The 21,025-nt window shown below is 38.3% G+C and overlaps 1 protein-coding gene across 1 annotated transcript in view; it reads left to right on the forward strand.

Annotated features, from left to right (window-relative positions):
* Nucleotides 1–21,025, forward strand: part of NSF (N-ethylmaleimide sensitive factor, vesicle fusing ATPase) — a 147,465-nt gene that overhangs the window by 101,154 nt on the left and 25,286 nt on the right. Inside the window, exons 15-17 of the mRNA XM_063080535.1 lie at nucleotides 896–1,029; nucleotides 18,276–18,342; nucleotides 20,387–20,466. Of these exons, the coding sequence (XP_062936605.1) occupies nucleotides 896–1,029; nucleotides 18,276–18,342; nucleotides 20,387–20,466 (281 nt within the window). The remainder of the gene's footprint in view (nucleotides 1–895; nucleotides 1,030–18,275; nucleotides 18,343–20,386; nucleotides 20,467–21,025) is intronic.

Below are 21,025 nucleotides of genomic sequence, written 5' to 3' on the forward strand. Positions count from 1 at the left end.
GTGAAGAATGAAGACAGCCAGTGTAGATAATTATTTAGGGAATTTCCATTTTGAAGGGAGAAGAAAAGGTAATGTTGAGGGGTGTGAAGTCGAGAAAGAATTTTTGTTGTTGTTTGTTAAACTGTCCGAGCATGTTTAAATGGTGTTGAAAAGGCTTCAGGGAACAGAAAGATGTTGAACATATGACAGAGACGAACAATCAATAATGTCAGGTTCCTGAGACGATGGGAAGGAAGAATTGGTTCATTTATGGTTGGAAGAGGGACACGTCATCCAGTACACAGAAGGGAAGGGAGGGGATGTCTAAATGCAGATAAGTTTATAGATTTTGTTGCCTTTATGAGAAGGCCTGAGTCTTTAGAATTCTAGCTTTTAAGTCACATTTGCTTCTAATAAGGCTGTTTCCCCCTGCCCCCAATATCATATCCTAAGAAGATTGTATTTTTTTTGTGAGACAAATGATTTGATAGAACTAATAATATAAGTATGATATACATTTGAATGCATTTTCTCTTTTTTTTTTAAGAAACAAAACCTTTGCACTTTATGTAGAAGGGCACTTCAAAAAGTTCATGGAAAGATTCATATTCCAATTCTATTTTTCCACAGACTTTTTGAAGTACCCTCATCTTTAGCCAGAAGTTTGAAAGATTAAGGCTGTGTGAGAAAGTAGAAAGACATGTATTTCACCATACTTTTAAGAAATGCTAATCAGTTCATTAACTTTAGTTGCTAATAAATAAGAGAAAACATGTCTGCTGTGAAATTGTGTCAGGAAATGTTAATGAGCAACTAGTTGAGACCTCAGTACATTGTGGATAAAAGTTTAAACTTGTTTTATTCCCTTTTGCTTAGGTTGGCTTTTTTCCCCTGACTTGCTCATATCTTTATGCAGGCCCTCCTCATAGTGGCAAGACTGCTTTAGCTGCAAAGATTGCAGAGGAATCCAACTTCCCCTTCATCAAGATCTGTTCTCCTGATAAGATGATTGGCTTTTCTGAGACAGCCAAGTGTCAGGCTATGAAGAAGGTATCAAGATTTTTACTTTCATTTTAACTTCCTGTCTCGTGTGTGTGTGTGTGTGTGTGTGTGTGTGTGTGTGTGTGTGTGTGTGTGTGTGTGCGCGCGTGCGCACGCACGTGCACACGCACATGTACATATATATCTACCTTTGTACATATGTATGTATATAAAACCTGTAGCAACTATGTTCTTCTCAAATGGAACTAAATTATCAGCAGAATTTGCAGGGAAACAGTGACTGTTTTAGATTTTTTTAACTTTGTAACGCATATTTAGTAAGAGTAGCTTTACCTTCCAAATTATGCTTTGGGCTGGCCTATTAGCTCAGTTGGTTAGAGTGTGGTACTGATAACAACAAGGTCCAGGGTTCAATCCCTGTATCAGCCAAACACCAAAAAAACCCACAAAACTAAATTATGCTTTGTTTAGTACATATTAATTTTCATTTCTTAAATTTTTATCAACTTGATTAAAAAGAAGGATTATAGTTAAGAATGTCTGGATAGAGTGGAGTAAATTTATTTAGGGTTTTTTTTTTAGTTCTTTCATTAATGTACAGAGTTGAAGTGTTTGGGGTCAACTATGTTGACTATATAGTTTGAGAAAGAACAGAGATATATCATTGAGAAGATAGTATTTCCAAGAACCCCTACAAAAGGATAATTGTATATTGGGTAATAACTAGAGTCTGCTTAGCAACTTAATGCAGTACTCATCCTTTTTCCTTTCTCCAAGTGCCATTTGTCTCATTCTTAATAGGACCACTTTGAGCCATCAGTGAAGTTAAAACACTGTAGAATGGAATCTTAGAGCCGAAAAGACTGCAGGATCATCTGGTCTATCTCTCTTACATTCAAGCAGGTACAGTGTAAGGCATCTGGAGTAGCAGTTGGCTGCTCTTAAAAACAGTAGCAACGACAAAATCAATAATGAAGACTCTTAATGGCTATTTCATCTCACTCAGCCAATATTTCCATTGGTATTCTAATTTTACGTACTCCCAGCCAATGAAGAAATTATTTTTTATATCCAGCTGAGGTATTTCTTTACTTTTTTTTCCATGCTTGATCTTTTATAGATACGAACTGACTGTAAGTTAAAGAGATGTGGGAAAATCAGAATCAGGGAAAAGAATCTTGAGAATTGAAGGGCTACCTAGTAAAGACAACTCAAGGTGTTCTTTTACCTTGCTTCTTAGGCACTCACTTTATAAAGATGTAGGATAGGATTACTTCAATTTTCATTTAGGAAAGGGACTGAAGAGGAAAAATATATTTAAAAAGAAGCAGACTTCCAAAAAATATAAGCGTGAGAAATTAGCCTCATTTGTGCAAGTGTCAGAAAATTGTTTGTGTAGAGTGCTTGGAATGGATGGAGGGCTCCAGCCACGCACACTGAAATGTCAGGATGAATACTTTGTATAAGGATCTTTGAAACTGAGTGTGAAAGAGAGGGAAATGTGGCCAGATACGAAAAGAATTTAGACTATCATAGTCAGTTTGTTCTATTTCTGAGGTGAAACCTATAGTATCTATCCTTCCCAGAAAAATCTAAATAGAATAACTAGGACCAGCAACTTCCCTAGAGTAGGTTGGGGCTGTTTTTCTTTGTTTTTTGTTTTCTCTCTTAAGAGAACCCTTAAGCCACTTCTTCTGGTGAAAATTTAAATAACAGCCCTTGGAAACTATAGCCACTGAACTTCCCATTTAATTATTGAATAGCTGATTCTATTTGCATTTCTCTAAATTGTCTATTCCTGTACTTGTTCTAAAGTAGTAGTCTCTGTGCAGATGGTAAATTACTCCATTGCTTTTCGCCAGCTGCAAGTTTCTACCTCAGATGTGTTCTGAGATGTGGGTGGATGGTCCTAGTTTTTCTATAAAGTTTTTAAAAAGTACTTAAGGCTTCTGCAGATCAAAGCTGCTTTGTAAGTGTGAGATATTATCATTTTTATTATTTTAATCTCTTGCAAATTGACTGGGGGGGGGAAGGTAATGTATGCTGATTTTAGAGGCTTAACTGGTTAAATTAATGACTTAATAACTTATGATTTAATCTTTAAATTGTTGAAGCCTTTCAAGGTAGAGTTGTAGATGAGTAGAAGGCTATGGGATATAAAAATAAGTGTCTATACAAGCTTATTCAAAATTGTCTCGATTCATGAGTCACTGTCTGGATCATCCATGTGCTCTTAAATTTACAAAAATTACTTCTGCTTCAGCAGTATAACTTCATATTAGACTTTCTGGTTTTCCTTGGGGAAAAATATTGTTCCCTGTAACTAAAGTTCACAACAGAGAAAAGAATGAAGCATAGGTGTCTTAGAAATATATGAGAAATATTACAAAATCGTTCCCTGCAAATACTTTTCACATTGTTACCTAATGATAGGTTGACAAAAGCCTGAGGGATCAAACCAGTCTAAAGATGCTCAGTCTTCCAGGTTGTTTTTGAAAATGTAGCATAAATGTCATTCTGTAATAGTTCTAGTCTACCTCCCACCACTATTTTTGTCCCTTCATTTTTAGTGTAAGGAGGGGAAGATGTTTTAATTTGTTTTTCAGAGCACAAATAATTTATAATCTTTTATCATTCTGGATAAAACATTTCTTTCCTTGTAAGTGCTCTCCCCACTCCCCCCAAATGTAGATTTTCCTAATTACAAAAATAATTGAGAAAATATTTTTTAAAATGTAGAAGAAAATAAATTCGTACTTGTACTTGTCCTTGAATTTTCTTTTCTACTCAGACACCAACACACATTATATATGGGGGATCACATTGGACATACGGTTTTAAACCTGCTTTTTTCACTTAAAATATTATGAACTTTTTCTGTCACTAAAACTTATCTTAATGCTATGTTAAATTAATAGCTGTATAATATTCATTTAAACAATATTCCTTTCTGTTGGACCTGAACGTTGTTTACAGGTTTTTTCACAATTATAAATAATATTTTATAGAACTACCAAACTAGGGAAATTACTGCCCCTCATTTTCTTAATAAATTTTTCTTAGAATACTATCATATGACTGAGAACTTGGGTTTAGGATTTAAATAGATTGGAATTTGAATCCCAGCTCTACCACATTTACCAGTTCTGTGGCGCTGGATAAGTCACTTAACCTGTAACAGATATTAGTAACTGCCTCATGGGGTTATTATGAGAACTAAATGAGGTGCTAATTTATGTAAAGTATTACACAGTACCTGGGACATAATAAGTACTCAATAAAGTATAGTGGTTATTTTTACTTATTGCTATTTCTGATTATTTCCTTAGGATAAATTCTCAGAAATGGGATTGCTAAGGTAAAAATACTAGTATTTTAGAGATTTTTGATTAATAAAGCCCACCCCTTCAAAAAGTGATCCTAATTTACACTTGTATGCCCATCATATGAAAATATGAGTTTCTTGGGATTCTCACCCACACTTGATGTTATTACAATATTTTTTTGCCAATTTGATAAGCAAAAGGTTGGCATTTAATTATTTCTTTAGCTACATTTTAATGACTTAAATGCCCAGTTTTAAAGATTTTTCAAAATGTTTTGCCATGACAATAGTTTGTGAAGCTCAGAAATATTGTAATGTGTTAATTTTTGCTAAAGAGGGTAGTCTGAATTAGTTAATTCATAGGTATCATTATATGTCATTTTGTTAATTAAACCAATAGGAAAGAGGTTTTGTTAGTAGAGAGGGTCTTTAGGCTTCCTTTAATGAGTATATAATATTTCATCGTAATTATGCTATTGCTTCTTTTTTACAAGTGGGTGGTGCTAAAATACATGAAAGTAGTTTATTCTCAGTTAATTTAAAATTCACCTTATACTTCTCTTAATTTGCTTAATAAATCCTTTCTCCATAGATAAACTCCCAACACTGCCAAAATATGTTTGAGGTGTTATCCTTCTATTACTGCAGGGTGAGGTACCATATGTTTCATCCAGATATTTGGTGTATTCACAGATCTTCCTCTTATCTCCCATTTTATATTTGCTTCCCAAACTTTATTCATTTTGCATCAATATTTTTAAAAATCTCTTTTATTTGTTCTATTAGTGGCATTAAATGAACAAAAGAACAAAGCAGTAGAATTTGATTTTAACTAATTATCTGATCTTGATGCTTTCCAAGTACACAATCAGTACAGAAATGAAATAGAATAATCATATAGGAATAAATTATTTGAACAAAATTAAGTAAAAATATTGATTTAGAAAACTATACCCATTAATAATATGACATATTCTTATTTTCAAAGGATTGAAAATTAATGGAAGAAATTTTCCTTTCCACTATCTTCGCAAGAAAGAAATAATCTTCTTTGAATATCCTCCTATAAATCCCACTGCAAATTGTAGTGTGCACAGAACAGGATCATGGTGCCTAATCCTCCTCTTTTCATGGTTTAGTCTGTACAAAGAGCAGAGCTGGAAATTGGATCTTTTGACAGCAGTTACTAAGCAACAGAATTTGGATGTTTTTGGTTAACATCCTAATATATCATGTAGCTGATTTGTTGAAGTTTGTGCATGTATTTGCTGAGAGAAGTAGACACTCCAGAAGTGACTACAGGTCCCTGTGTGGCTGGGCGGGAGGCGTTTGTTGTTATTTTGTTTAATACGCTGTGTCTTTTGGCGCTTGTATCTGTTTGGCATACAAAGGAGGATGGTGCAGAACTTTCCAACCTGATGACTTTTTACGTTATTAAGAATGCCCTTCGCTGTGGCTCGTGTTATGTGAAAATGTAAGATTTTTTTCCTAAAAAGCAGGGAGAATAAATAAAGGATTTTAAGGTCATTCCAGGAAGCTTTTGTGCTTTGCCAAAAGTTTAGGTCCACTTCCCGAGGCAGTTTCATTAGCAGACAGCTAATGTTTGCTTGGTCTACTCCCAAGTTATTTTTAGAAACTAGAGATTATTACTGATAGCACCAATTTGAATTTGCTCATTTACGTTTTTATATGCTACCAAATATGATTAGAGTATGCTTACAGGTAATCGCTGACAGATTTACTACATTAGGGATTTTCTAAGCCATCAGATTCTTACTGTCATCAGATTTCTGATAACTACTTACTGATAGGTACTTCACACCAACCACTTCAAAACTGAGGTGAATTCTTTCAGCCCCCAGAAAAACCAAAGAATTTGGCTTCAATGACCTAAGAGCACTAAAAGGTTATAGAAAATGGAGGACAGAATCTACTTAGAACGTGCTGTGCTGTGGTTTGTGATTCTGAAAGACTGGGATTAACACGGAGCTAATGCTAGCGTGTTCCCATTTGTATTCATGCTGACTCCAGAGCCTGCAGCTGCTGCCCCTCCCCTACACCCAGGTGGCTCCCAGCCTGTCTGAAGATTCCAGGAGTAGGGCTCTCTGTCTTAAGAGCTTGCAGTATTCTTGAGCACCATATTCAGACCGGCCCCTAATACCTGTGTGCCAGTGGCCCTACTTCTTCTGTTCCTCAGTGCTTACCGACTGCACCTCTTGAGCCCAGGCTCTCCTCATTCTGAGTTGGCTCTTATGACTCTCAAGCCTGTCTTATACTATCTACCTTTGCATGCAAGAGAGGTAATACCAGAGAGTTTAATGGTGACTGTCTCATTATGTGCACAGCTAAGAATACACTATGGGATTCTGTGTTTTCTGGAGATGTTCTCATCCTTCAGAATAGCCCTCTTGTTATTTCCGTGCTGAACTCTTTCCAACATTGTTTCCTTCAATTCTTCCCAATTTTTTTCTTTAGCCTCCGCTTTCAGACTTCCCACCTCACTCTCAGGCCCAATCTTTATACTGATAATTTTATCTGTTCCACAAGAAACACCCCAATAAAGCTAGAATGACCATACACTGTTCAGATTAACTTTTATAAAGAGTCTGTAAGATACAGCCCTTTGCTCCAGCTTCAGCCCCTCTGGCTACTCTGTGTTGTGTTATAATTTGACCTGGATCAGGCACTGTGTATCTGCTGTGTGCTGTTACTGATGGTAAATTTGGCAGCTTGTACGATTTCTCCTCCTTTTGGGTTTTATCTCCCTAAAGTTGTGGCAGAACTTCTTGGCTTAGTATGTAAATATCTCAGATTTTAGTCTGGCAGCTAATCTCATGTACAGGGTCTTTAAAAAGTTCCTGGAAAGATCCGTGTTATTTTTTAATTGTATTTTCCACAAACTTTTTGAAGTACTCTTGTACTTGCCAGTCAAATCTGAGTATCTTCTTAGTGAGCATTCTGCTGGGGCCTGGGCCAGGAAGCCAAGAGTAGAAGGGACTGAGGAGAATAGGCAGAAATCGTGGATCCGGGGAAGAGTGATGACTTCATATTACACTAGCCACTAGATAAGGAAGAGAATGCGTAAGAACTGAAAGGAGTGTGTGTGTGTGTGTGTGTGTGTGTATTTAAGTTAGAGCAGAGTAGCTAACTGAAACCAGTCAAGTTGCAACTGGAATTACACAGACTGTCGTGGTTGTTAAGACAGTTAGCTACGAGTGTTCCACTCCCTGTGATAGTGATTAGTACACTGTGAGCTGTCTGTAAAAACACAAAAACAAAACCAAAAAAAATCCATTACTTTACATTAAATGACTGCTGTAGGTATTTTCCTTTTAAAATGTTTAAGGTAGCCATACAGTCAACTGTGAAGTGATTTTTAATGCGTCGTGAACTACAGTATCTGAGATGAGTTGGTGAGAATATGTATTACATAGCAATTTATCATCAGTTTAGATCCCAGCAGTGTCCTGAGTACGGTCCCTGTAGCCATGTAAGCTTTACATTGTTTTGAGAAGGGAAAAGGCCTGATTGAGAAAAAATGTAGAACTACTGCAACCAGTCAGGCCATGGTGTCCCAGGACCCTATGACTCTAATCCATGATCTCACAGCTAGAATTATGTGCTTGTATCAGAGCTTTCAGCAGAATTCTGGAAAATGTTTTGAAAAGCAAAGCATTATTTTCAGTGATTCCCTGCAGTCACATGAGTTTATAAGATACCATATTGGCTGCTGTATTGGTCCAGTCTAACAAAAATAGAGCAAAGAACCACTATGGAACTGCATCCAAACTTTTCCATTATCTTGAATTCACCAACTCAGAGCCAAAAGGAGCCATCATTATGTATCACAAGGCTGAAGTAAACATCCTATTTTTCTTATTTTCTCTTCCAATTTTTGGGAGGCGGGGAGGTAGTAGGTAGGTAAAGTGCTTTTGTCTTCCTGCTCTTTAAATGTACTCATGATCCATTTCCCAAATCAGCTTCTCATCTGCTTTTTTTTTTTTTTTTTATTTATTATTAAGTTTTATTTTGTCTATATACATTGTGGCTGATTATTGCTCCCCATCACCAAAACCTCCCTCCCTTCTCCCCCCCCCCCCAACAATGTCCTTTCTGTTTGCTTGTCGTATCAACTTCAAGTAGTTGTGGTTGTTATATCTTCTTCGCACCCACCCCCCCGGTGTGTGTGTGTGTGTGTGTGTGTGTGTGTGTGTGTGTGTGTGAATTTATACATTAATTTTTAGCTCCCACCAATAAGTGAGAACATGTGGTATTTCTCTTTCTGTGCCTGACTTGTTTCACTTAATATAATTCTCTCAAGGTCCATCCATGTTGTTGCAAATGGCAGTATTTCATTCGTTTTTATAGCTGAGTAGTATTCCATTGTGTAGATGTACCACATTTTCCGTACCCACTCATCTGATGATGGACATTTGGGCTGGTTCCAACTCTTGGCTATTGTAAAGAGTGCTGTGATGAACATTGGGGAACAGGTATACCTTCGACTTGATGATTTCCATTCCTCTGGGTATATTCCCAACAGTGGGATAGCTGGGTCGTATGGTAGATCTATCTGCAATTGTTTGAGGAACCTCCATACCATTTTCCATAGAGGCTGCACCATTTTGCAGTCCCACCAACAATGTATGAGAGTTCCTTTTTCTGCGCAACCTCGCCAGCATTTATCGTTCAGAGTCTTTTGGATTTTAGCCATCCTAACTGGGGTTAGATGGTATCTCAATGTGGTTTTGATTTGCATTTCCCAGATGCTGAGTGATGTTGAGCATTTTTTCATATGTCTGTTGGCCATTTGTATATCTTCCTTAGAGAAATGCCTACTTAGCTCTTTTGCCCATTTTTTAATTGGGTTGCTTGTTTTCTTCTTGTAAAGTTGTTTGAGTTCCTTATATATTCTGGATATTAATCCTTTGTCAGATGTATATTTTGCAAATACTTTCTCCCACTCTGTTGGTTGTCTTTTAACTCTGCTAATTGTTTCTTTTGCTGTGCAGAAGCTTTTTAGTTTGATATAATCCCATTTGTTTATTTTTCCTTTGGTTGCCCGTGCTTTTGGGGTCGTATTCATGAAGTCTCTGCCCAGTCCTATTTCCTGAAGTGTTTCTCCTATGTTTTCTTTAAGAAGTTTTATTGTTTCAGGGTGTATATTTAAATCCTTAATCCATTTTGAATTGATTTTAGTATACGGTGAGAGGTATGGATCTAGTTTCATTCTCCTGCATATGGATATCCAGTTATCCCAGCACCATTTGCTGAAGAGGCAGTCCCTTCCCCAGTGAATAGGCTTGGTGCCTTTGTCAAAGATCAGATGGAAGTAAGTGTGTGGGTTGATTTCTGGATTCTCTATTCTATTCCATTGGTCAGTGTGTCTGTTTTTATGCCAGTACCATACCTTTTTGGTTTTTATAGCTTTGTAGTATAGCTTAAAGTCAGGTAGTGTTATGCCTCCAGCTTTATTTTTTTTGCTCAGCATTGCTTTGGCTATGTGTGGTCTTTTATTGTTCCATATAAATGTCTGGATAGTTCTTTCCATTTCTGAGAAAAATGTCTTTGGAATTTTGATGGGGATTGCATTGAATTTGTATATCACTTTGGGTAGTATGGACATTTTCACTATGTTGATTCTTCCAATCCAAGAGCATGGGATATCTTTCCATCTTCTTGTATCCTCTCTAATTTCTCTCAGCAGTGGTTTGTAGTTCTCATTATAGAGATTTTTCACCTCCTTGGTTAACTCAATTCCTAAGTATTTTATTTTTTTGGTGGCTATTGTAAATGTGCAGGCTTTCTTGATTTCTCGTTCTGCATGTTCACTATTGGAGAAAAGAAATGCTACTGATTTTTGTGTGTTGATTTTGTATCCTGCTACTGTGCTGAAATCATTTATCAGGTCCAACAGTTTTTTTGTAGAGGTTTTAGGCTGTTCGATATATAGGATCATGTCATCTGCAAACAGGGACAGTTTGACTTCATCTTTTCCAATCTGGATGCCCTTTATTTCCTTCTCTTCTCTGATTGCTCTGGCTAGTACTTCCAACACTATGTTGAATAGGAGTGGTGAGAGTGGGCATCCTTGTCTAGTTCCTGTTCTTAAAGGAAAAGCTTTCAGCTTTTCCCCATTCAGGATGATACTGGCTGTGGGTTTGGCATATATGGCTTTAATTATGTTGAGATACTTTCCCTCTATACCTAACTTATAGAGGGTCTTTGTCATGAATGAGTGCTGTACTTTATCAAATGCTTTTTCAGCATCTATAGAGATGATCATATGGTCCTTGTGTTTGAGTTTATTAATATGGTGTATCACATTTATTGATTTGCGTATGTTGAACCAACCTTGCATCCCTGGGATGAATCCCACTTGATCGTGATGAATAATTTTTCGTATGTGTTGCTGTATTCTGTTTGCTAGTATTTTAGTGAGGATTTTTGCATCTATATTCATCAAGGATATCAGCCTGAAGTTTTCTTTTTTGGTTATATCTTTACCTGGTTTTGGTATCAGGATGATGTTTGCTTCATAGAATGAGTTTGGGAGATTTGCATCCGTTTCAATCTTTTGGAATAGTTTGTAAAGAATCGGTGTCAATTCCTCTTTGAATGCTTGGTAAAATTCTGCTGTGAATCCATCTGGTCCTGGGCTTTTCTTTGTTGGGAGCCTTCTGATAACAGCTTCAATCTCCTTTATTGTTATTGGTCTGTTCAAATTTTCTACGTCTTCATGGTTCAGTTTTGGGAGCTTGTGTGTGTCCAGAAATTTATCCATTTCCTCCAGATTTTCAAATTTGTTGGCGTATAGTTGTTTATAGTAGTCTCGAATGATTCCTTGTATTTCAGATGAATCAGTTGTAATATCGCCTTTTTCATTTCTAATTTTTGTTATTTGAGTCTTCTCTCTTCTTTTTTTTGTTAGCCATGCTAATGGTTTGTCAATTTTATTTATCTTTTCAAAAAACCAACTTTTTGATTTGTTGATCTTTTGAATTGTTTTTTGGTTTTCAATTTCATTCAGTTCTGCTCTGATCTTAATGATTTCTTTCCGTCTGCTAACTTTAGGTTTGGATTGTTCTTGTTTTTCTAGTTCTTTAAGGTGAAGTGTTAGGTTGTTCACTTGCCATCTTTCCATTCTTCTGAAGTGAGCGTTTAGTGCGATAAATTTTCTCCTCAGTACTGCTTTTGCAGTATCCCACAGGTTTTGGTATGATGTATCATTGTTTTCATTAGTTTCAATAAATTTTTTGATTTCCTGCTTGATTTCTTCTTGGACCCATATGTCATTAAGTAGAATGCTGTTTAATTTCCATGTGTTTATATAGTTTCCAGAGTTTTGTTTGCTATTAATTTCTAGTTTTAATCCATTGTGGTCTGAGAAGATACATGGGATAATTCCAATTTTTTTGAATTTATTGAGACTTGATTTGTGACCTAATATGTGATCTATCCTGGAGAATGATCCATGTGCTGTTGAGAAGAATGAATATTCTGAGGTTGTTGGATGGAATGTTCTGTAGATATCTGCCAATTCCAATTGGTCTAGAGTCTTGTTTAGATCTTGTGTTTCTCTACTGATTCTTTGCCTAGATGATCTGTCTAATATTGACAGTGGGGTGTTCAGGTCCCCTGCTATTATGGTATTAGTGTCTATTTCCTTCTTTAGGTCTAATAGAGTTTGTTTTATAAATCAGGCTGCTCCAACATTGGGTGCGTACATATTTATGATTGTTATGTCTTCTTGATGGATCAGTCCTTTTATCATTAAGTAGTGTCCCTCATTGTCTCTTTTTATGGTTTTTAGTTTAAAGTCTATTTTGTCAGATATAAGAATAGCTACTCCAGCTCGTTTTTCTTTTCTGTTTGCATGGTAAATCTTTTTCCATCCTTTCACTCTTAGTCTGTGTGAATCTTTATGGGTGAGGTGGGTCTCTTGTAGGCAGCATATAGTTGGGTCCTCCTTTTTGATCCAGTCAGCCAGTCTGTGTCTTTTGATTGGGGAATTTAAGCCTTTTACATTAAGAGTTGTTATTGAAAGGTGTTGATTTATTCCTAGCATTTTATTGGTTGTTTGGTTGTCTTAGGTGTCTTTTGTTCCTTGCTTTCTGATTTACTGTTTGTTTTCTGTGTTTGTTGGTTCCTTAGATTGTATATAGTGTTTTTGTTTGCTTGTTTTCTCTTCATGGATGCCATTTTTATTATACTAGTGGGTATTGATTTTTCTTGGGTTTTTATGGCAGTGGTAGTTATTTTTCAGGAACCAAACCCAGTACTCCCTTGAGGATTTCTTGTGAGGGTGGTCGTGTGGTAGTGAACTCCCGCAGTTTTTGTTTGTCTGAGAAATATACTATTTGCCCTTCATTTCGGAAGGATAGCCTTGCAGGGTAGAGTATTCTTGGCTGGCAATCTTTGTCTTTTAGTATTTTGAAAATATCATCCCATTCCTTTCTAGCTTTTAGGGTTTGTGATGAGAAGTCTGATGTTAGCCTGATTGGGGCTCCCTTATAGGTGATTTGACGCTTCTCTCTTGCAGCATTTAAGATTCTCTCTTTGTCTCTGAGTTTTGCCAATTTGTCTATGACATGTCTTGCGTAAGGCCTTTTTGGGTTGAATACGTTTGGAGATCGTTGAGCTTCCTGGATCTGAAGATCTGTGATTTTTCCTATACCTGGGAAGTTTTCTGCCACTATTTTGTTGAATATGTTTTCAATGGAATCTCCATTTTCCTCCCCTTCTGGAATACCCATGACTCGGATATTTGAGCGCTTGAGGTTGTCTGATATCTCTCTCAGATTTTCTTCAATGTCCTTGATTCTTTTTTCTTTCTTTTTGTCTGCTTGTGTTATTTCAAACAGCCCATCTTCGAGTTCAGAGGTTCTCTCTTCAACTTCGACAAGCCTGCTGGTTAAACTCTCCGTTGTGTTTTTTATTTCGCTGAATAACTTCTTCAGTTCAGCAAGTTCTGCTACATTTTTTTTCAGGACATTGATTTCCTTGTACATTTCCTCTTTCAGATCCTGTATACTTTTCCTCTTTTCATCATGATGTCTAGCTGAGTTTTCTTGTATCTCATTCAGTTTCCTTAGAATTATCACTCGAAATTTCTTGTCAGTTATTTCAGTGGCTTCTTGTTCTATAGGATCTAGAGTTTGAAATTTATTAACTTTTGGTAGTGTACTTTCTTGATTTTTTGTATTTCTGGTATCTTTTTTTTGGTGTTTATTCATTGTGGCAGGGGGTTTCACAGTCCACCGGTTTGAGACTAATGACTAACTAGGATGTTGCTGTGGTTGCCAATTTTGTATGGCTCCCTCCGTGACTGCTCAGTTGGCCTCTAGTGCCTTGTGTGTGTGGTTGCCTCGGGTCTTGGGCTTCTCCGGGGAGCCACCTTTCTGGTCAGCTTAGACTCTGCTGGGCTGGTGGATCACGTACCACAGGGTGTGTGATCTCTGTTGAGCTTTCACTTCCTGTGCAGGACTTCTCCCTGTTCCGTGTGCTCTGGCCCAGGCTGTTGGATCGTGCAGTGGAGACCCCACCGGGTGTGTGGTTTCTGTCGAGTCTCCGCCTCCCAGGTCGCACGTCTCCCCACTCTGTGCGCACTTTGCTGGGCTGGGGCGTGTCTTCTGCGCCCCTCTTCTATCAGCTGGGCCTTCAAGACCCTGCTCGGCACCGCCTCGCCCAGGAAGTCTGCCAGGTTTCTGCTAGGCACAGGCCACCGGTCTCTCTGGGTGCCTTTGTAGCACTGTGTAGATCTTTCTCGGGTCTTGTTCACCTTTGTATCCCCCCGGCATAGACCGAATCTAGTTCCCACCTGCAGCCTGCTCTCCGGCAGGTTCAACGGGACCTGGGAACTCTCCTACCACACTGTTTCCAACCAGAAATTGGTTAGGCTTTTTTCCGAACTGGTGGCTACAGAGATGGTATCTGCCTCCCAGTAACAGGAAGTTTACTGGGGGCCAGAGTCCAGGGTGTGGGGGAGTGACAGTCGGCCCGCCCGTACTTCCTTGCCCTCCCGACACTGGCCGGGGATGCCCCCGCCACCAGCCCCGCCAGAGAACCGCGGAGGGAGTGGGAGGGGAGGCCGGCCTGCAGGCTCCAGAAAGCCCTGCGCTGGGCCAAGCAAGTGGGAAGGCTCAGTAAGGGCCGAGCTGGGCAGAGCTGCCCGCACCTGGGAAAATGGAGGCAGCCCTGGGGCGGTGAGTGGCCTGGTGATGCAGGGGGGAGCCCGGTGGGCATAATCCCCCCGAACAGAGCTGGTCCAGGGGTCACTCACAGGGTTGTGCCAGGTCGGGCGCTCACTCTCTGTCTCTGGTTTGTCGCCTTCCCTGTTCTCGGCCGCTGCCGCCTCGGGCTGTTCAGTCGCGGCGCTGCTCGGGCGCTCCCAGGAATCTTCTTTAATGCCGGCCTGAAACCTCGAATCCTGAATCGGGCAGCTGGCCGCCTTCAGCGCGGCCCCGGCCTCCAGGATCCTGTCTGCTTCCACAGCAGCCCTGGCACCGTGTTCCCTGTTTCGAGACTCGCTTTTGCAGCTAAGAAACAGTTCTTTTCCTGCTCCACACTTCCAAGCTGTTGCCTGTAAATGAGGCAGCCTCTCCTGCCGGGGGCAAAGTGGCGGTCACCCCCCACGACCAGCCAGCAGCTGCGGTCCTCCCTTAAGAGATGGCGAGAGGAAGGTCCACAAGTTTCCCAGCTGCCTGAGGCCCAGTGGCCACCTTTTCCACCTCAGCTACTCGGCGCCAACCGCCGCAGCCACCGCCATCTTGAAACTCCTTCTCATCTGCTCTTTATTTCAGTTGCCAAACCAGGAAGGATCCTTGACTCCAATTTCTCCCCTCATCTCCACACCCACTCATCCACCAAGTCCTTTGAGTTCTACCCACTAAATAGCTCTAGAATCTGTCCACTCGCCAGCACATCCACTCCCAGGCCACCATCATTTCTCACCTGGAATTCCATAGTCTCAAACAACTGTTATTTTCCTCTAATGCTTTTTTATACATCAGCCAGAAAAATGCTTCTGAAACATAAACCTGACATGTCAGTTTGTTGCTTAAAATCCTCATGGCTTTCTTGCCTTAACAGTAAAATTTCATCTCACAGGAAATTTGAAAGACCCTCCGTGTCCAGGCTCCTTTGTCACCTCTTCTGCTCCATCTCTCACCCACCACTCCCTTCACACACCACACCAACACCAGCACCTCTTTAATTCTTTGTAATTCTATGTCGGTTCCTGCAGTGCTCCCGAATTTTCTCATCTCTGTGCCTTCTAATATTTTGGACACTCTGCTCAGATTACTTTCTTCTCCTTTTTCCACTAGTTAACTTTTGTTCATCCTTCTGGTCTCAGCTTAAATGTCACTTGCTAGATTTAGGAGACCATCCTCAACCTGCTAAGTCCCTTTACAAGTCAGGACAGGCTGAGTTTTGTTGCAGTAATGAACAACCCCCAAATCTCAGTGGCTTAACACAATGAAGTTTATTTCTTGCTCACACTACATGTTCATCATGGCTCAGAAAGTGAGCTCTGCTCATTGTAGGTTCACAGAGACTCAAGCTTATAGATGATAGAGACTGGCCAGTTAGCTCAATTGGTTAGAGTGTGGTGCTGATAACACTAAGGTCCAGGGTTCTGTCCCTGTTCTGGCCAGCCACCAAAAAAAAAAATAATAATAACAACAACAATAATAATAATAGTAGATGCTAGAGGCTCCATTTCACACATGATTCCATGGTAGCCAAGGTAGGAAAGGGAATATGATGAATCATGCAGTGACTCTTAAAGCTTCTTTCAGAGAGTGATATATTTCCATTCATATTTCATTAAACAAAGCAAGTCCCATAGTCATGACTAACTTCAGAGGAGGTGGGGAAGTGCAGTTCCTACCATATGCTCAGAAAGAGAACCAAGATGAGTGTGGCGTCCCCACAGCTCCCTTGCTATATCCTACCGTATCGTCTTGTATTTCCTTTAGGATAATAATGTCATGCTTTGTTATAGCTACATGTGACCTGCTTCACCTACTCTAATCTTTGTGAAGGTAGGATCATATTTGTCTTATTTATTATTCTCTCCAGTGTCTTCCTTAATGCTTGATAGATAGTAGGAATTTAAAAATATTTATTGAATGAATGAATGAATAAGACAACACTCCAAGATTCAGTCTTTAGTTCTTTATACTTCTACCTGTACTATTTCTCTTTGAAGGTCTCATCCCCTGTCATGGTTTCAGCAATCACTGCCCTGACAGTGATTTTCATACCCTGACTTCAATCAAACATCTCCAACTACTTACTAGATATTTCTACCTGAATTTAAAGTGCATAAGTTTAAATTTATTCTTCCAGGAAATATTAATTACTTTCTGGCAAGACATTATATTAAGTGATATGAGGATACAAAGATACTTGCCTTCTGAGTGTTTACAATCTAGTGTAATACAGGGAAGACTACAATGAATCCATAATATGTACACAATTACAAATGCTAAACCAAAGGAGAAGAGAGGCAAGTAACTTATGGCAAGATGGAATAAGAACTTGTGTTGTTTCATCCATTGAATCTGTTGAGCAGACATCACCATTACTAAATACTGTTCTGGCTGGGTATTAGAGATAACGTGAATCAAGTTTTTATCCACCCACAATCCAGCAGGGAGACAGATAGCTAAGGATGAAAGGATAGATGGGATTTTGAAGGAGTGTGGGAGGGTGATTGAGAGGTAAAGGGGATGGTGCAAAAGAGAGCATTTCCCCTAGAGGGGCGGACCTGATTAAATATCTGGAGGTAGAAATTGTTGTCGGTATTTATGCCAGGAAAGATTATAACAAGGAACTGAATTAGGATGGTGACAGTGATAACTTTTCTCAATTGTTACAAATGCTTTAAAGACCAAGCATACACAAGTTATTTTTAAACTTAATTTGAAAATGTTAATATTATGAGTTTGATTTACTTTATTTCTATACTTAATTCTCAGTCTTCTGTGACTAAAAGATATCTACTAAGGAATATTATGCCACTCCAAGCAAGATGGGGGTGGGGGTGGGGGCAGGTTTTACCACCTTTGCACACTGAGGTGACTTATCAACCAGGGAGATTGGGCTGGGATGCAGCAATTAACCTTTACTCATGACACCATTGGGATGCACTGAGCCTCACTTAGAGTCTCTGGAATACTCGCCCCCATCGTTTCCAACAGGGTGGTCTCAAGGCCCTGGGCATTTATATTCAACTTATCCATAAACTAAGTCTCCTAACTGGTTTGAAATTACATCCTTGCCAGGAGAGAACTTCCTGCACTGCTTGTTTTAATTTGCATTTCTTTGGCTATCTTAAGACAATGTCCTGTTATCTTCTGTCTGGTTTTATACATACATCTACCTGATCCTTTGTACCCAACTTTAATTCTTTTGTAAACTCTTTTACTCTTATTGTCTAATTTGAGTTGATGGGATTCCGGTCTTTCAATACTATTCCTACTTAACAGGACCATAATTCTTACATATAAAATGACATCCAGTTTCACTCTATACATCCCTTGTGTCTCCATCTGGCTCTTGAGTCATAACACTCAAGTATGCTTCTCACATAGGTATGAGAGACCAATGTGATAAATGTGATGGGATTTGTCAGCTGATTAATGATCACCTGTTCCTCAGCATGCCCAGGTGTGGCACATGTGGCTATTAGTGTTGAAAACAGCCATAGCCTGCTCTCTGTTCAGCCATGAACCAGTTGTGTCATCTTGGGCAGTTATTTAACTATTTTGGGCCTCAGTTTCCTTGCAAGGACTCTTACAGTTCTCAAGTCCTGTAATCTGTTAAGTTCTAATTTATTGTAGTCTGAAGTTTTACTGTGCTTTGTTTAGGTATTACTCAAGAATTAAGTAAAGTTAATCTTCTTGGAAATTGTCTTAATTATGGAGGGCAGTGAGGTAATAATGGTTTTGCTTCCTTCCAGATCTTTGATGATGCATACAAATCCCAGCTCAGCTGTGTGGTTGTGGATGATATCGAGAGATTGCTTGGTGAGTCCTAACTTCTGCCATTTTGCTATCTTTACCAGTTATAGCTAATGTCTCAAAAACTACAGGAGTATTTATGAACTGTAGGGCAATAGAAATACCTTTCTTTGTCTTATGAGGAAATATAACATTATCTCTCGTACCTGACATCAATGATAGTACTCATGTTAATATGCCATATGACAGTAACTCCATTGTAAACTGCTTTCCTGTATGGGCCCTGCCTCATATTTTATATCTTCCACAGTATGCCCTACCCATAATAAGTTTTTATTGATGGGTATGGTATACAAGGGTGCTTCCAGAAGTTCATGAAAAAATGGAATTAAAAGATAATATGAATCTTTCCATGAACTTTTTGAAGACCCGTCAAAAAGCCGCCTGTAGCTCAGAGATCCTCTTGAGAACTTTGACAGAACTAATGAAAGAAGGTTTTAGGATCATGGTGAAATAGAGAAATTTGCTAAAACAGAGACTGTAATCCCTTCCTTGCTCATCTCACAGAATAATTGTGAAGACAAAAATGCGATTGTAAATGTTGAAAAATTCTGAAAGTTGAGTGCTCTATAGTAATTTTTTAAAATATCTATTTATCTCCTATGTTGAAATGCATTCTTACAGCATACAGAGATGAATAAGACTTAGTCCCTGCACTCAACTCATAAGGAATAAATGCCAGAAAATTGTTACTCTTACATTTTATCTCATTGTAAAATTAAATTGATCTGGCATAAATTCGTTATAGCAATGGCTCAGGATGGGATAATAAATTCTATTGAAGTAGAAACCCATCTGGTGACTTCATAAACATTTGAAAATACTACCTAACACCTGATTAATCCCTTCTTCCTTAAGCTGTTCATAATGGTGTAGTAATGATTTCAAGCTAGCTGTTCTTACTACATTTTTATCAAGATTTTCATCAGTTTTGCTTTAGGTCCTCTGTTAGTTATTTTCTTAAGTTGTGGCAAGTGTGTATGTGTGTGTGTGTTTATGTTTGTTATGAAGCAAAGCAGATATATCTGTGAGGTCTCCTTAAATTGGTAGTTTTATCTAGTGACCTGGGTTTTTGGTCTGCTGTGTTTGATACATCTCAGCTCAGTTTATAGGATTATTTCTTTAAAAGCTTTTAGGCACATACTCATAGCTCTGTGTAAATTCCTTTATCTAAACACAATTGAGATGTGTGGTCATAGCAACATTACTGTGTCAGGAATGTGTGCTCTCTGAGTATATTTTCACTTCTATGAGTAGTTATTATCTGTACTTGTTTGTTCATTTATTCAAGAAGCATTTGCTGAGCCCTTACTGCTGTGCTAGAATTATCAGTGTCTCAGAAAAATAAGTAAGATTCTGCCTATTTGTTATAACATATATTGGCAAAAATTAATGCAAAGTAGAATGTGCCATGTGTTCTCCATACTCAAAAAACAGACAGATCACTTTTGACTTCAGGGAGCTGATACCCACAGGTAGCTCTAAGGACAGGGCAGGGGTGCATATGCAATATGCAGAGAAAGCTAAGGAGGTAGCATTTATGCTGAATCTTGAAATATTGGTAGAAGTTTAACAAGTAGAAAGTTCTCTTAGAAAGTTATCTGTTCTTCACCATCTGAGGGTCATTCTTAGTGTCTCTTCTATTGTTTCAGTTGTATTAAAATTCCTTACCTTTATCATTTTCCTCTTCACCTATTTTCTAGCATCATGTTTTGTTGCCATTGTACTGTATTGCTATGGCTTGTAGTAGTTTCTTAGAAATACTTGGTAAATAAACCTGGGAATTTTTTTATCCCACCTCCCCCAAGAAAGCCAGACAAAGATGTCTACTTGAACTTAAAATGGATATTTAGAAACTTTTTTGAAAATTTATAGATAAGAGTTTCCATAAAAGTTTTAGCATCTAGGTTATTGGAGATATTTTTTCTTATTATAGATAGTTGCATGACTATTATTTAGGACTGTGTTTATGCTTGATGCAGAAAAATCTGAATATTTGGTGTATGTACATATGTGTATCAAATCCCTGAACACAACGTTTCTCTTCCAGATTATGTCCCTATTGGCCCTCGATTTTCTAATCTGGTATTACAGGCTCTTCTTGTATTACTGAAAAAGGCACCTCCTCAGGTAAAAATAATAATAATGACTATTTTCACAAAAAGTTTTTGAGTAAATTGCATATTCTCTCTAAATAACCAGGTTAGCATAAACATAAAATTCTGTTGTTGAAGGGATTTTGAAAGGTCGTCTGGTCTGGCCTTCTGTCTTAAGGTAAATTACTTTCTTAACAGAATTTTTGTATTCCTTTTCTGAAGATATTGAAATCCCACAATTTCGATTAGTATTATATTTTGTTTATAAGTTCTCTACCATATTGCACATTCCTACCCCCTCCACCTCCCAAGAGATTATGATATTAATGTAGAAAGGATTAAATACTTTTTCCCATTTGTTTCATTTATCATTTCATAGATTTTCATGAGAATTAAAGTTTATTTCCTATAGGCAGATTTAAAAAGAAAAATTTTTGCAGATGATCTTGAGTTATTTTATTGTGTCATGTGGAGCTTTTGAGGAATTTATAGCCAAGATCTTGGTTCATATGGTTGCATTTTTACTGATGTGGCAATTAGAGACTGGTGATTTTGATAGCTTAACAAATTTTAAAACAACCTATGAGGCTTGG

The sequence above is a fragment of the Cynocephalus volans genome, chromosome 16, assembly GCF_027409185.1.
Source record: "Cynocephalus volans isolate mCynVol1 chromosome 16, mCynVol1.pri, whole genome shotgun sequence".
Lineage (NCBI taxonomy): Eukaryota > Metazoa > Chordata > Mammalia > Dermoptera > Cynocephalidae > Cynocephalus > Cynocephalus volans.